The sequence below is a fragment of the Taudactylus pleione genome, unplaced genomic scaffold (genome assembly GCF_031769625.1).
Source record: "Taudactylus pleione unplaced genomic scaffold, aTauple2 ptg000329l, whole genome shotgun sequence".
Classification (NCBI taxonomy): domain Eukaryota; kingdom Metazoa; phylum Chordata; class Amphibia; order Anura; family Myobatrachidae; genus Taudactylus; species Taudactylus pleione.
Window position 1 is genome coordinate 13409936 of NW_028284730.1, and position 16789 is coordinate 13426724.

At 45.2% G+C, this 16789-nt stretch overlaps 1 protein-coding gene across 2 annotated transcripts; it reads left to right on the plus strand.

The window, feature by feature from the left end:
• Nucleotides 1-392: 392 nt before the first annotated feature.
• On the plus strand, nucleotides 393-15027 carry RHOBTB2 (Rho related BTB domain containing 2). Of its 2 annotated transcripts, none has more exons than XM_088443422.1 (10): nucleotides 393-961; nucleotides 2461-2662; nucleotides 2899-3002; nucleotides 5386-5571; nucleotides 5991-6895; nucleotides 7007-7125; nucleotides 7637-7787; nucleotides 8704-8792; nucleotides 10274-10379; nucleotides 10692-15027. In XM_088443422.1, exons 2-10 carry the CDS (start codon nucleotides 2483-2485, stop codon nucleotides 10895-10897), a joined length of 2046 nt encoding a protein of 681 aa, XP_088299548.1. In that variant the 5' UTR covers nucleotides 393-961; nucleotides 2461-2482; the 3' UTR covers nucleotides 10898-15027. The 2 variants fall into 2 exon arrangements, with proteins under 2 accessions (XP_088299548.1, XP_088299547.1); XM_088443421.1 differs by having other exon boundaries at nucleotides 393-919.
• The last annotated feature ends 1762 nt before the right edge of the window (nucleotides 15028-16789 follow it).

The window sequence follows — 16789 nt, forward strand, 5'->3', positions numbered from 1 at the left end:
CAATTATAATATATTTTGACCTCCTTGTTTGATGAGCTAAATTGGTATAATGATTGCACTAGCCTGACTCTTACTAATGCAGCCAGTGATTACCCTTGGATGCTTTATAAGCTTCATGAGCCCAAATGTTGCTGATGTTAGTATCTGTTAGCACTAGTTCAGCATGTTCTGTGTATAACTGTTTACACGTATCCGTCAGGTCTTTAAATAGAGAGCATGCTTGTCATGTGCATATATTAGCAGTTGCAGCATTCTGGATTTTCTCCTGTGTGTATTACACAATGGGGCCTGCAGGTGGCACTCAAGACTTTCACTTCCAGTTAATGCCACCCCTTCATTAGAAACACAGACACACACACACATACACACACCTCCTATCTGGAAATGAGGAATCGCAACCTGCGCCCATCACAGCTACAAGCTACATACACACTCACAATGACACCGTCATACACAGGGCAGACACACAGGGACAGGTGCACTCAGTGATACAATTGCACTGATATATACACTGACAATGTGACACTGACCTATCACGACAGAAGCATGCACACAGAATCATACATAGATGCTTATCACAAATCTGCTTATATAAAGAGAAACAAATCATTAGGCATTCTCATAGCAACACACGCACTGATAAATACACACTTTCATGTAGGAACACACACACAGGCACACGCATCCTGACACCAGATAAACACATAGATACAGACACATCTGTGGTTGTAGAGAAATGGACACATATGACCAGCACACGCAGATGAGGATATAGACACGTGCCCGTATACATGGATATACATGCACACATAGACTGATGTTCATATCCTGCATATATTTATAGCTAGGCATCCATAGTCGGCCTGTCGATTCCAGATCTTCAAAGAGGATGCGCGAGTGAAGTCAACATGGCTGCCATGTATGGGACCAGGCCTTACTGCGACTGGGTGTAGTATCCGATGTGTGTGTGACTGCGGCTGATGTGACGCGGGCAGTCGTTGGGTTTAGCGCAGCATGTGCAGTGTCACGTTACTGTGTTGTGCGTTTGGGGTCTACAAGGTTTCATGTTATGGGGTCTTGATATTGTGCATGTGTGTATTTATGTCCCATGTCTGTAGTTTGTTACCTTTTCGATTTCTCTACTGCTATTGCCACTTTGGTTTCTGTGCACCTGAACTTTGATCTCTGGTCATATGACTGTGGCCTGATTCCTGCGCAGTCTAAATGAGGTTAGGAAATGGCTTTATTACTGTTACTTTTTAACTGGGCTGATTGTCCTTGGGATATGGTATTCCACAGTCTGTTATAACCTGTTTTCCTATAATTAACCTGTAGCATTAATAGACTCTTTTGCTGCAGATGTTGTGGTTGACGTAATATGTTTTTGTTTTTTTATTATCAGTGCCCCCCTAATGTATTGGGAGAATGGTGATAGAATATATATATATTCACCTGAAACTATGTCTCTCCAAGTTCCAGCTTATAGTCCAAAAACAACAGCTGGAAATATAGGTTATTTGTCCCTGTTTTATGTATCGGGTTGCTGCATTGCATGCTGGGACTTGCAGTTCATTATAAACTGGATAGCTGCTGGTTACCCAATCTGCCAACACACAGGCAGATGTGATTGTTTGACCTGCTCATGGACGGACCCATTCTCTGTCAAATTTGGCGTTTTATCACATGTTGAGCCAAAAATGTACAGGTACAGGTGCAGCTGGTTGGTGGCCAGTCCATATGTCTGGATCATATTGGGCTAAAGCAGCCAGTGACTGATCAGGTTCTCTATAGTCACCAATTCAGAAGTAATTCTGATCACATTGCCTACGCGGCCCAATCTCTGCCCGCTCTGAGCTGGCGCTCAGTGTCCTTTTGTAAGGAAGAAATGGTGGTGCCTCCCACCACATAGTAAGTAAGTTCACTAACAATGCACCTTCTCCTTTTTACTGGTCTCTGTAAAATGAAATTAGATTTTACTGAACAAGAACCTCCCCCCTCTCTGCGAAGCTCCACCCATTGCAGACTTCTGCTCTCCCGCAAACTCTGCCCTCTCGCTATGCAAACCCATGTATTTTGTTGTAAAACTGATTACACTTGCACATATCATAGCACACAGCGAATTTATGTGCTGGGCCTTAGATGTATTGCACTTTGTAAATGAGACCCAGTGGTGGCAGCCATTTTGTGAGAGGAATCGATATTCATGAGAATGCAGTCCCATTTTTTCACTAGCAACCGGTGACATCATTGAGCATCCTTGTGTCCAGGACTGATCAGATGTGTTCAGGTCACAGATTATTAGCCCCGGGACGTGCACTTTAATACATAAGTGTTGTGTGATTATCCTAATACGCTTAAAAGTTTTGTAGTATAAGTGACGATAAGTTTTCTAAACTCTGTCGAGTTTCTCTCATTGTCATTTGCCCTCAATTTGTTTTCCCTCTTCTCACCCACCTATAGATCCCAGCTGCTGGACACTGATATGGATTATGAGCGTCCCAACGTTGAGACGATAAAATGCGTAGTGGTTGGAGATAATGCTGTTGGTAAAACGCGTCTGATCTGCGCACGAGCATGTAATGCCACCTTGACACAGTATCAGCTCCTTGCAACGCATGTGCCAACTGTATGGGCTATAGATCAGTACCGTGTGTGCCAAGAGGTGAGTGTTGGTTGATATGTACACAACCGTGTCCAGTAGAAGATTCTGGGTAGATATATGATTCAGTTACATAAGCAAATCTATGTCTGTGATTGTGGAAAGTTTTGGTAATGTAGTAATACATGAAAATATAACTTGTATCTATTTAATTTGTGATTGTATTTTATTTACTCTACTGTTGTGTTATCTAATTTTTTTGTAGCTCTTCGTTAGATCCTTTTTTTTCCCCATTTTAGGTGCTGGAGCGATCTCGGGATGTTGTTGATGATGTCAGCGTCTCACTAAGGCTTTGGGACACATTTGGAGACCACCATAAAGACAGGCGGTTTGCTTATGGAAGGTTAGATTGCAGAATTATACACTGATACTCTTATATTTCACGCATTAAGGGTATGTATTAATATATGACTGACAATTCAAGCTGTCAGTAAACCATGGCCATCAAGCATATTACTGTTTTTTATTATTATTATTATTGTTCTATTAGGTATTCTAATATTTGTATACCACCTCCGTATTACGCAGAGCTTTCCAGAGAATATTTCCTCATTTACATCAGTCCCTGCCCCAGTGGAGCCTAAAGCCTAAATACCCTTCTACGCATACATTAGTTTATATGAAACCCCAGTTTAACCTACCAATTTATTTTGGCCTATAGGATGAAACCAGAACACTCAGAGTAAGTCTAAACACACATATGGTCAGAATGGAACCCATGGCCCCAGCTAAGATCTGATTTAGCGTTCCAGTTGCCGTAGGCTAATTCACATAGCTAGAAAGTGGTTACAACGCCATGTCACCAGAGTGAGCATGGCCATCATAGGCCGCTTTCCAGTAGTTTCCTATTCCCTTCAATACATGGACAGTACTGTGTGCACTAATCTTGGGTGCACGCAGCTCCACCTAGATGAGCAAAACACTTTTCTATTCTTCAATGGGTCCTGCAGACATGGGGTTAGGTGTTCTGTCAACACTGGGGGTGAGGACCAAAGCTACTGGGGAATCTATTACCACTGGAAGGAGGGTGTAATATTACAGTGAGACCAATGGTCACAGGGGGAAGGGAGGGCTAGATACCTCTATGCATATTTTTTCTTACAAAAATATTTAAACATTTTTAAAATGTTTTATACTAAATTAATTTTTTTAAATATTTGAGGTGACTTCTGGAAACAAAAATCATCAGTTAAGTGGTTAAAATGCCATGTGTGCCCCTTATTGCACCAATGTATTTGATTTAATGAAATGTACTTATGTTTTGCTGTGTTTGCTGATTGGGCGTTCCTCTCTAGTGGCACAAACAACGGCCCAGCAGGGTCTTATCTAATAAATACAAATCCCTGTAAATTATTTTCTATAGGTTAGCACAGTCTGTAGTAAAGTATATCTAACATTACTTAGTCTGCACAAGTAAATGAAGATGCCGTATTACACCACAAAAATGAGAAACAGTTGCAGCAAAAGATGAGATACTGTACCTGGTACCCTACTGGGTCACTCACCTCTCCCATCTGTGCATCACACAGCCCATGTTACTACTCTGGAGGCACTTAGTACCAGTTTCCAGCTGCAGGTAATGTTAGATATACTTTACTACAGAGGGTTTCTAACCTACAGAAAAGAATAGACAGGGACTTGTATTTATTAGATAAGTATATGTGCCATTAGCACCTTGATAAAAGCACATTGCCCTGCAGGGAGGGGAGGTGCAAATGTAGAGCTGCTCAGTATTTGTCTATTACATGAACAAGCAGCCAGCATTGTCCCCGCATGCCAAACTCAGCATCTACCTCCCTGACAGCGTCACATGGTGTGTTCTGGTGTAAGTTTGTACCCGCTGATGTGGAGGGTTCATCTGTGACTCTGGACCAGGCCCTTTAGCTGGTTTTGCTCATAACTCAGCCCCATGTGTCTATTTGTTTTTTTTTATATAGGTTTGTGGACGTTTAATGAAATGATGCATAACGTTAATTTATAGATATCAGCATTTTTATTATCTGTCCAATATTTCCCTCCTGTCCAATAATGCAAATGCAGCAGGAGGTGCATTACACCCCCTGTATGAGAACCCCCTGTATGACACCCCCTACTGCATTTGCGATCCCAGCACTGCAACGGAGGTCGCAGCCTGGGATCACCTTCACGACCATCGGTGGTCGATGGTGGACATCGCCTGGCAGCCAGCCAGCTAAGTAAGCCTCAGCTTACTCAGGCTGGCAGGCTTGCGATCCCAGCAGACTGTGTGCGTCAACGCAGTCCCTGGGCTGGCCATTCCTGGAAAACGGGGTGGAAATGCCCCGTTTCTGGGAATGCCGGCTTCCCCCACCCCCACACCGCCCCTTAAATGCCTCTGCCTGTCAATCAGACAGAGGCATTCAAGGATTTGCGTGTGCCTTAGTAGGACCCATTATGCACACTCACAGAATGGTTCCTGCGCACACGGATGTCGGGAATCTGCGTTCGGCAGTGCACTTACATGCGCTGCTGAATCAGGCCCTTTGTCACTGCCTCTCTCCAACCATTTGCCTTATTTTCTCTTCATACAGTATGTCTTCCCTTGTCCCCCCCTCTCTCCTCTTACTATCTTTCCTTACCCCTCCTTACTCCTCTTTTTTCTTTCCTTCACTTTCTCAGATTTTTCTTCTCAGAATTTTTTTTTTGCCTTTAATAAGTATTCACTCCGTCCCATGCTTATTGTCTTTCATGCGTCTTCTCTTTCCTAGGTCAGACGTGGTTGTTCTCTGTTTTTCAATTGCTCACCCCAACTCGCTCCAGCATGTGCAAACTATGTGGTACCCAGAGATTAAGCACTTTTGCCCTCGTGCACCAGTTATATTGGTTGGATGCCAGTTGGACCTACGCTACGCAGATCTGGAGGCTGTGAACCGTGCGCGACGCCCTCTAGCCAGGTTGTCTTTAAAGTTTTTCGTCGGTTCATTTGCAATAGCTTTAAAAGCTTTGTAAAGTCATTAGGCATACTCAGAATGCTGCAGGTTGACCTCGGTTATCAAAGATTTAGAGAACGTCCACAGTTGGTGCATCAATGAGCAGAAGTATCTACAAGAATCTATAATCCTGACACTTTTAATGAGCTTGAGTTTGATTGATTGCCCCCGAGGTTCCACATTAGTATTAATGTACTGTAAGATGTTCTCTAACCCTACAGAAATACACAAATGTCCGGCCAATTAGAACTGTTTTTGATTCATTTGAGATGAAACAAAAAAAGAAGATATCCAACTTAAAATGTCATGTCTCACACCGTTAATATTTGTTCTCATCTGTTATTTCTTAATTGGTCCTGATAACAGATTTTCCTCTCTCTCAGGCCAATCCGCCCACAGGAGATTTTGCCACCCGAGAAAGGTCGTGAAGTAGCCAAAGAACTGGGCATTCCATACTATGAGACCAGTGTGGTGGCACAATGTGGTATAAAGGAGGTTTTTGATAACGCCATCCGTTCAGCCCTCATATCTCGCCGTCACTTACAGTTTTGGAAGTCACATTTGCGAAGTGTGCGCAAGCCTCTACCACAGGCCCCTTTCCTCCCACCTCGACCTCCTCCGCCTGTTATTACAGTGCCCGATCCCCCGGCACAGAGTGATGATCATCCTGGGCATCTTTTGGAAGAGCCATCTTGTGCCGATGTTGTGCTGGTGGTCCAAGAAAGGATTCGTATTTATGCCCACCGCATCTACCTCTCAACTGCTTCCTCCAAATTCTGTGACCTTTTCCTCATGGAGGATGGAGATTCGCCTTCCCAAGTCAGGGACCCTCTGCTGCGTGCCTCCAGCTTTGATGCCTGTGAGAGCTCTGGGGAAACTGAGGTAGGAGGACTGCGAACCTCAGCCAGTGATGGCACGTTGGGTAGGGAAGTGGACCGAGACTTGTCAGGATGGAGTAGGGCCTTTGAGAGCATCAGAAGTGGTGTTCTAGAGGAGCTCCCTGGCTACAGAGCCAGAAGGGTGACTGTGGTAAAGATGGACAGCTCAGTGAGGCCGGGACCATTCAGAGCCGTGCTGAAATATTTGTACACGGGGCGACTGGATGAAAGGGAGCCCGAGCTGATGGAGGTGGCCCACATTGCGGAGCTCTTGGAAGTGTTTGATTTGCGTATGATGGTAGCAAATATTCTGAATCGAGAGGCCTTCATGAACCAGGAGATCACCAGAGCTTTCCATGTCAGGAGGAGTAATCGTATCAAGGAGTGCCTGACAAAGGGGATCTTCTCTGGTGAGGACCACTTGCTTGCTGACCATTAGGGCTGGACCATACAAAAATAAATGATAATATATAGAAGTTGCTGGACCAAATTTGCTAATTTCCTTTTCCTTTCTCTATTAGATGTCACCTTTGTGTTGGATGATGGGAGTATAAAGGCCCATAAGCCTCTGCTCATCTCTGGTTGTGACTGGATGGCAGCTATGTTTGGCGGCCCCTTCTTGGAGAGCAGCACCACTGAGGTGAGGGACTGTGGAGTAGTAGCTAAAGAAATGTGAGCTGGAAGTTGTGGATATAGTAGATTGGTTTTAGAATGGGGAGTTAATATAGAGGGAGTTAGATCTATTCCTGGTAAAGTGGAGGCAGACATTTTGTGGACTTATCCAATATTCATGAGAGGTCATCCTATCAAATCCCTGAAGAACTTTGTTGTGTGCAGACCCTGAGTCTACCAATCACTCCCCAGTCATAATCCCACCATTTATTCCTCTTACTGTCTACTGCTGCCCACAGAGATTGCACCGTCTCAGTCACCGGACCTCACAGCGCTGGCCCTTTATTAAAATTTAAAAAATTAGGGCAGGTAAAAAACTTTTAAATAAGCAGAGTCCTGATGCCCTATGTCCGAGTTTATCTGTTCTGCTGACAAAGCCTATGTAAGCAACTTTCATTGCTACCAGCCTGATGTAGAGTATCACGTGTGCCATTGTGGTATTTATACTCCACATTGACTAGGTTCTCATCTGTTTGCAGGTTGTAGTTCCTTTCACCACTAGGGGCAGCATGCGCGCAGTGCTGGAGTATCTGTATACAGGACAGTTCACTGCTGTACCCCACCTGGACCCTTTGGATCTTATTATTCTGGCAAACAGGCTTTGCCTGCCACACCTGGTGGCACTGACTGGTAACCCTTCTGCTATATTACAATGACTGTTATCATTGGAATACACATCTTGCATCTTATTCATAAACAGAAATATTACATATTATATTATTATTAATGTAATATATTACATCTTATTCAGTAGCTTTATCTAAGTGACAGGCTGATTCAAGAGCTAAGTATATTTCACGTATACATGTTTTCATATTCATTATAAAAGCAAAATGAAAAGCTCTTGAAGCTGAAGTATGAATAAGGCTGCATGTGACCACATGACACTCACTCCCGGTCTCTGGAGACATACAGTACTAGTGGTTGTGACCCCTGATAACTTTCCTTATCAGCACAACAGGTCTGGTGACATATTTATCACTACCATATGCAGCAAAGGGAGACACGTCTGGCACATGCTACTGTGCTGGACACAGCAATACATCATAAGAATTATGTTGGCTCTTTGCAACCTTAAATAAGTCACTTTTCCCACCGAGGATGCAGAACAGCACAATTACTGTACATGGCAGGTCACATATTTGTTAAGCTATGCACAATTATACGTTTATTTATTTTTTTTGGAGACAATTATCAGTTTATTTTTTTGGGGTGTGTGGGAGGAAACCCAAGCAAGCACCTGTGGGAGAACATGCAAATTCCACACGGTTAGGGCCGGAGTTGGAATCAAACCCAAGACCTCAGTGCTGTGAGGCAGTAATGCTAACCATTACACCATCCGTGCTGCCAAATGCAAATGGACTTTAGTTGATTACTCTTTATCTATGTACATGAAAGCTACTGTGCTCATCACTCACCCAGGATCAAAAGGTTTATTATCCATAGTGTTCACATTACGTCTCCATAATGTTGTGTAACATAATTGTTGTCAGTTGCTGTATTACTTGTCTGTATCCGGAATTAACCTATTACTCTGCTGTTACAGAGAAACACACGGTGTCAGTCATGACGGATGCTTCTTTAGATAATAAGGACATAGACGGCGAGGCTCTTATGTTATTGGAGGCTGTTCAGGTAAGTGTCACATCACCTGATCTGACCATGCAGTCTTATCAGATGGCCCTTCTTAGCTTATGGCCACTAATAACCTTCTGTACTGTTGTCGAGTATAAGTTGCCACTTTTCTGGGGCACAACATGATTTCCCCACACTTAACGCAGCCGACACTTGGCAGATTTACTGTGCGACCACCGGATAAAACCGAGGAGTCAAGAATACAAGCATCATGTTACAATAAAAACCACACTCACTGCCCCCATCCTTTCATCCACACTGCCCCCATCCTCACACACGCTACCCCTATAACACACACACTACCCCTATAACATCGCAACACACAAAGCATAACACACACACTGCCCCATAGCCTCGCACACACTCACTACCCCATAGCCTCACACACTCACTACCCCCATAGCCTCACACACACTCACTACCCCCATAGCCTCGCACACACTCACTACCCCCATAGCCTCACACACACACTCACTACCCCCATAGCCTCGCACACACTCCCTACTCCCATAGCCTCGCACACACTCACTACTCCCATAGCCTCGCACACACTCACTACCCCCATAGCCTCGCACACACTCATTACCCCCATAGCCACGCACACACTCACTACTCCCATAGCCTCGCACACACTCACTACCCCCATAGCCTCGCACACACTCACTACCCCCATAGCCTCGCACACACTCACTACCCCCATAGCCACGCACACACGCGCTTACACATGTGCACACACTCACTACCCCCATAGCCACGCACACACGCGCTTACACATGTGCACACACTCACTACCCCCATAACCACGCACACACGCGCTTACACATGTGCACACACTCACTACCCCCATAGCCACGCACACACGCGCTTACACATGTGCACACACACACACAGAGTCCAATTAGCCTCACACACAAAATGCACTTATGACCCCGCTCTCAGGTACCTCCATATGCAGCTGCTCCGGCATCTGAGTCCTCTCGCTTTTTTGTGTGCTGACAGTTGTGAGCCAGGAGCCTGCTAGCAGCTGGCAATGCAGAGGAGAAGGCGGGCCATGGGGGGGAGCTAGGAATGGCAGAGAGGGTAGCAGGTGACATCACTGGCACAGTGCCTTTGGACTCCAGCAATGCTGCTCATTAAAAGAGGGTCCAGGCGAATTTTGGGACGCGTATGAGCCAGAAGATGAGCCTAGTGCGACCCGAGACAGAGTTTCAGCCTGCGGCTGGGGGCGCTCTGGGCAGCGGCCCTGTCAGCCCATGCTTTGAGCTGCCCCTGTCCTGGCCGTATGCCTGTAGTTTCATAGCTGCCTGCTCATAGACCCCCAAGTAATCTGTGTCCAGACAGCTGTACATTTGTATAAAGAAACTAGTTGTCTGTTGTGATTCTCTGTCCCTCTTAGTCCCTGTGCCTAGACTTGGCTAATAGAGCCCATATTCTGCTTCTAGCACTACATATAGCTCCTCATCCATTGTTGTGTTTCTCAGTTCCATGGTGCCCAGCAGCTGGCAGCCTGGTGTTTACACCACATCTCTACAAACTACAACCGCGTGTGCAGGAAATTCCCCCGAGACATCAAGCTGGTATCAGCAGGTGAGAGGCAGCATTTATTACCCTTACACATATAGCACTGAAAGGCCACACACTTCATCTCCATGCCATAGTCTATACCTCAGACCCCTGCAACCTCTACAGCTGCTGTGAGAAAACGACTCCCAGTATTTCTAGCAAGCCAGAATGATGCTGGGACTTGTAGTTTCATATAAGCTTGAATGTTATAGGTTGACCAATACTGTTGTAGCTCATCCATGCAATGCTACTTCTCTCCTGAACATCCTACACATCAGTTACAATATCTCCATTCTGAGCCATGTCATTACATAGATTCCGTGTTATTCCTTACAGAGAATCAGCAGACGCTAGAGGCCCAACGTTGGCCACCTGTCTGGTACCTGAAGGAAGAAGATCATTTCCAGAGAGCACAGCGGGAACGTGAGAAAGAGACAGCCCTGCACCAGAAGAGACAGCCAAAAAGACGCTGGCTGTTCTGGAACAGCTCCAGTCCGGGTTCCTCTACATCCTCTGCTACCCCCTCCTCTGCCCTGGGCTGATACATGGTACTGCGTCACTATAACTTCCCTCTGGCTGCTTTCTGCACTGGGCTGAGACACGTTACTGCGTCTCAATAACCTCTCTCTGACAGCTGTGTGTGCGCAAGGATAAGCACGTGTGTTTGGGTCCCGTACCTATGCCATTCTCAGTGAACATGTACAACTGTTTTGCCTGAACCCTACTGAATATAACTGTAAAATGACAAATCATATCCAGGTTCCTGTACAATATCTGGTCTATAGGTAGAATGCCTTACCAATGCAAGCCCCCGCCACCTTACACTCAATGTCCTATAATTCTCTTTCCACGTAGTCCAAATAACCCCCCTTTCATTTTGTAATGTGTTGGGGGGTGGTCAGTAGTAACAACGGTCTTCGCTAGAAGCTGTTAGAACATCTGGAAAAAACATCTTCTTGCATTAAGTTCCTAGAAGTGAACACAAAACTTTACAAAACAACATGAAGAAATCCAGAATTCTGGTCACTGTTCTTCTTCTGTGGCTCTGATGATTGTGCTTCTTGCTTCATGAAGGGATTTCAGTCCCAGTATATCTTGGTCCCAAGAATCAGAGACCAAGGTTGATCGTAGCATTTCCTGCATGTTCCTCTCTGTCTTTGTTGTACAGGAGAAGTAGGTAGCTTCTGTCTCACCAGCTGTTGTGGAACTGTTGATCCCAGCATGTCCTGCCTGCCAGAGCGTGCTGGGTATTGTAGTTCCATGGCATCTGGATGGGAAATGGTAGGCTTATCTCTGTTTTCGTCTGCGTACTTAACTGCTGAGAAATGCAGGGTTTTGTGCACTCCTATTGTAGGGGCATATCTGTGTAAATATGTGTACATATGGATAAGTGTGGATGTGGATGCTACATATTGACGGGCTGCCTCCGGTTCTAAGATGGCCTAGACTGCATTTACCTACAGACAGAGACTGGGACTTCTTATAATACACCTGGAACAGAGGTGTACGTCCATGCCACACACAGGAGGCCGATGTTTTCAGTCTGTGCATGTGTCTGAGTCGCACTGCGCTTGTGCCCCAATGATTACCGCCAAAAGCAGATTTGGACGCAGGAGACAATTTCAGTGGGCGTTTCCTGGTGGTAACGTGTGTGTGGCTAGCCAGACGCTGGCGCGTCGTGGTCAGCAACTGCGTCCTTTGCCACAATTGCACTAATTTAGATGCCCATGCTCGGACGTAAATTCTGCGCCTCCATAGGGCTGGTGCAATCTCCGATGGTGCGACCGATGTGCGGCTGCTGGTGCGTCTTAATGAGCACAGCAGCGTATTAGCACCGCAACCGGCGGGCGTCTCTGTATGAATCTCATCGGCTGAGGATTTAGCATGAATACGCAGCCATCCTGCAGCAAAAGACACCATTGCGGCTGCATTAGCGCGTCCTCTGAATCAGGCCCTTATTCTTTATTGCACCCAGAATGATACCCAAGCACAGGAACTGCTGCAGATGCAGATCTAGAGATTTTTTTTAGAGGGCGGCGGGGGCGCTTTAGCAGAGCCTCCACATAATCTCTGTAGTAATAAAAAAAATCAGACCGCAGAGCTTTGGTTGCATTAAATATAGAGGGCCCGGCTCGCAAGCGGCCCGATGTTAATCGGGCCGCATGCGTTGCGTCCGGCATATGCGAGCCCCGCTGAGCGACTGAAGTTCAGTCGCTACGGGGCTCGCAACAAGATGGGGCGGCTGTCGATGGTGATTGACAGCTCGCCCCGTTTTGTGGGCGGGTAGGGGGGGCTGCACAAACGCAGGCGTTCCCTTAGGAACGCCTGCCATTTGTATTGCGGACTAACTGACATCACTACTGATGTCCACTCGGCCTTGCGGAAGCTAGACCCTACCCCAGGGTCTCCATGCAAAGACCAATGGTCGCGATTATCACAAAGGTCTCCTGGCCGCTCACACAAGCTGTGGGTGATCTCCCACAGCTTTGCGAGCGGCCGGAAGAAAAAAAGAAACATACGCCCACATTCCCTGCGACCTTAGTTTTGTGGGGGCATCCTGGTCCGTGAGTTGGGAATAGTTCCAGTCATCCATCAATCTGTGTGTAACTGTTTCATCCCCACTATCTGTGCGGCTGCACCCAGCTCAGAAGAATGCAACCTGAGTAGCCACCCTGCCCAGTCTACACTCACTGTACCCATGGTTGGTAGAGGCTTATGGGAGTAGCTTGATATTAGAGCAAGTGTGAAATAACAGGGGGCGTGGTTATTCAAAGATGGGAATTGTGGTAGGGTGCAGAACACACGGTTGCCCCTCCCACTACCTATACTTTGTTATAAGAAAACAGTAGTATGGCATCAGGGGACCACACCTGTCCCAATTGTGCCTGGTGCTCATGAGTCCTGAGGAGCCCATATGCAGCCACCTGCCGCCCTGTGACAGCGGAATAGCTAGTCTCACTTGCTGGTACTTCCTCTGCTATATACCTCACCGCTAGGCCAGGGGCCTCTTCATAAAAATGACTGTACAATCATGGTATTTAATAATTTTTGTCAGCTGGTGCTGGATTGTTTCCCATACATAAAAATCACCCAGGCTCCTATCCCCTACCTGGGCTACTGTCAGGTTAGTGAGCAGTGTCCTGTAATTGTGGCGTTCTCTGTGATGGTCCTACGGTTCAGGCCAGTTCAAAGTTGCTATTGTCTCTCTATTCAGGGATCCTTATAACAGTATCAGCACCTCTCTGACCATAGCTCTGAATGGGCCTGGAAACCTCCATGCACATATAGGACCTTATTCAGAGTTGGTCGCGAGCGCCGACAGCGCTCGTAACCGACTCGATGGTTAGGCCTGCGCACGCGCAGCGGCCGCACTGCGCGTGCACAAGCCCTGGAGCAACAGAGAAACTCTGTCGCTCCGGAGCTCGCTACCAAAGGGGTGGCTTATCGACAGCTGCCCCCGTTTGGTAGGCGGGCCGGGGGGGTGGTTTCCAAAGCGGAGGCGTTCCTTTACTACCGCCTACCGTTTTGTGAGCGGCCGCACTGACATCATCAGTGATGTCAGTGGGGAGCTTCCTGCTCCATCAGAGCAGAAAGCTCCCTGGGGCTTACGAGTGCCCAGACCCAACCTTAGGGTCTAGTCGTAAGCCCTGATGGTCACGATGGTGATCACCATCGTGACCATCAACCTGGTCGGTCGTTAAGCTGTGGGTGGTAACCCACAGCTTAACGATAGACAAGGAGGCGGCCGTTCAGGATGCAAGCGGCCGCCCTGATTCAGGGCGACCGCTTGCATCTAACGACCGCCTCTGAATGAGGGCCATAGTGCTGGAGCACTTGCCAATGTGACATGTAAGTGTCCCCACTTAAAGTGGGTATGTCTGGGTTGGAGGAGATTTTGGTGGAGGGTATTGTTGTACAGTGGGGTGTGGACTCTATGTAGTGTAGGGACACTGGATCAGAATTGCCAGCAGGGCCTGTGCCTCTAGCTGACACACTATGTGCAGAATATGAATTAAAGACCTTTATGTAAAACATTCCCATACTCTGTAGTTTGTGGTAAATCTCTTCTTGCAGTAAAAAAGGTTGAGATCACTGAGATACATGAGCCGTGGCAGCTCATTCATTCCTGTGTAATATGTAGGTGAGACATGGGTATTACATTTTATGGGCACAGCCGCAGATAATTACCATATAAGGGGATAAACATAGATTCCATTGTTACACTCCACATACAATAGACACACACCAAACCGGAATATGGCATGAGACAGGAGCAACTAGTATGAAATATTCACAATTATATTTATTATGAAAACACTGCAATTTATTTAAAGACAAAAAATGATGCTAGATAAATGAATAAACACTTGAAGTCAAGCTGAGCGCACATGTAAAGTGAATACTAAACTACTGTATCCACATCAAATCCAGTGCAAACTTCAATTATAATACAGGACACAAGTGGACACTGTGGTTTAGTGATTATTTTGAAACATTAAAAAATTACAAAGTGCTGTACTGTGTAATGCAATACGGGAACTGCTATCCTGTCTGCAGCTAGGTGACAACGCTCAACCAGTAACACAGATCTACAGTCTCAGTAGTAACACAGATCTACAGTCTCAGTAGTAACACAGATCTACAGTCTCAGTAGTAACACAGATCTACAGTCTCAGTAGTAACACAGATCTACAGTTTCAGTAGTAACACAGATCTACAGTCTCAGTAGTAACACAGATCTACAGTCTCAGTAGTAACACAGATCTACAGTCTCAGTAGTAACACAGATCTACAGTCTCAGTAGTAACACAGATCTACAGTTTCAGTAGTAACACAGATCTACAGTCTCAGTAGTAACACAGATCTACAGTCTCAGTAATAACACAGATCTACAATCTCAGTAGTAACACAGATCTACAATCTCAGTAATAAGACAGATCTACAATCTCAGTAATAACACAGATCTACAGTCTCAGTAGTAACACAGATCTACAGTCTCAGTAGTAACACAGATCTACAGTCTCAGTAGTAACACAGATCTACAGTCTCAGTAATAACACAGATCTACAATCTCAGTAGTAACACAGATCTACAATCTCAGTAATAAGACAGATCTACAATCTCAGTAGTGACACAGATCTACAGTCTCAGTAATAACACAGATCTACAGTCTCAGTAGTGACACAGATCTACAATCTCAGTAATAACACAGATCTACAATCACAGTAATAACACAGATCTACAGTCTCAGTAGTAACACAGATCTACAGTCTCAGTAATAACACAGATCTACAATCACAGTAATAACACAGATCTACAGTCTCAGTAATAACACAGATCTACAGTCTCAGTAATAACACAGATCTACAGTCTCAGGAGTAACACAGATCTACAATCTCAGTAATAACACAGATCTACAATCACAGTAATAACACAGATCTACAGTCTCAGTAGTAACACAGATCTACAGTCTCAGTAATAACACAGATCTACAATCACAGTAATAACACAGATCTACAGTCTCAGTAATAACACAGATCTACAATCTCAGTAGTAACACAGATCTACAGTCTCAGTAATAACACAGATCTACAATCACAGTAATAACACAGATCTACAGTCTCAGTAATAACACAGATCTACAGTCTCAGTAATAACACAGATCTACAGTCTCAGTAGTGACACAGATCTACAATCTCAGTAATAACACAGATCTACAATCACAGTAATAACACAGATCTACAGTCTCAGTAGTAACACAGATCTACAGTCTCAGTAATAACACAGATCTACAATCACAGTAATAACACAGATCTACAGTCTCAGTAATAACACAGATCTACAGTCTCAGTAATAACACAGATCTACAGTCTCAGGAGTAACACAGATCTACAATCTCAGTAATAACACAGATCTACAATCACAGTAATAACACAGATCTACAGTCTCAGTAGTAACACAGATCTACAGTCTCAGTAATAACACAGATCTACAATCACAGTAATAACACAGATCTACAGTCTCAGTAATAACACAGATCTACAGTCTCAGTAATAACACAGATCTACAGTCTCAGTAATAACACAGATCTACAATCACAGTAATAACACAGATCTACAGTCTCAGTAATAACACAGATCTACAGTCTCAGGAGTAACACAGATCTACAGTCTCAGGAGTAACACAGATCTACAATCTCCATATTAACACAGATCTACAATCTCCATAGTAACACAGATCTACAATCTCAATAGTAACACAGATCTACAATCTCAGTAGTAACACAGATCTACAGTCTCCGTAATAACACAGATCTACAATCTCAGCAATAACACAGATCTACAATCTCAGAAGCAACACAGATCTACAGTCTCAGAAGTGACACAGATCTACAATCACAGCAATAACATAGATCTACAGTCTCAGTAGTAACA

Bases quoted from the DNA above. Each gene is read 5' to 3' on its own strand.
- RHOBTB2 (XM_088443421.1), top strand. The intron at 2,663-2,898 runs GTGAGTGTTGGT...TCCCCATTTTAG, and splicing joins AGTACCGTGTGTGCCAAGAG to GTGCTGGAGCGATCTCGGGA. The intron at 6,896-7,006 runs GTGAGGACCACT...TTTCTCTATTAG, and splicing joins GACAAAGGGGATCTTCTCTG to ATGTCACCTTTGTGTTGGAT.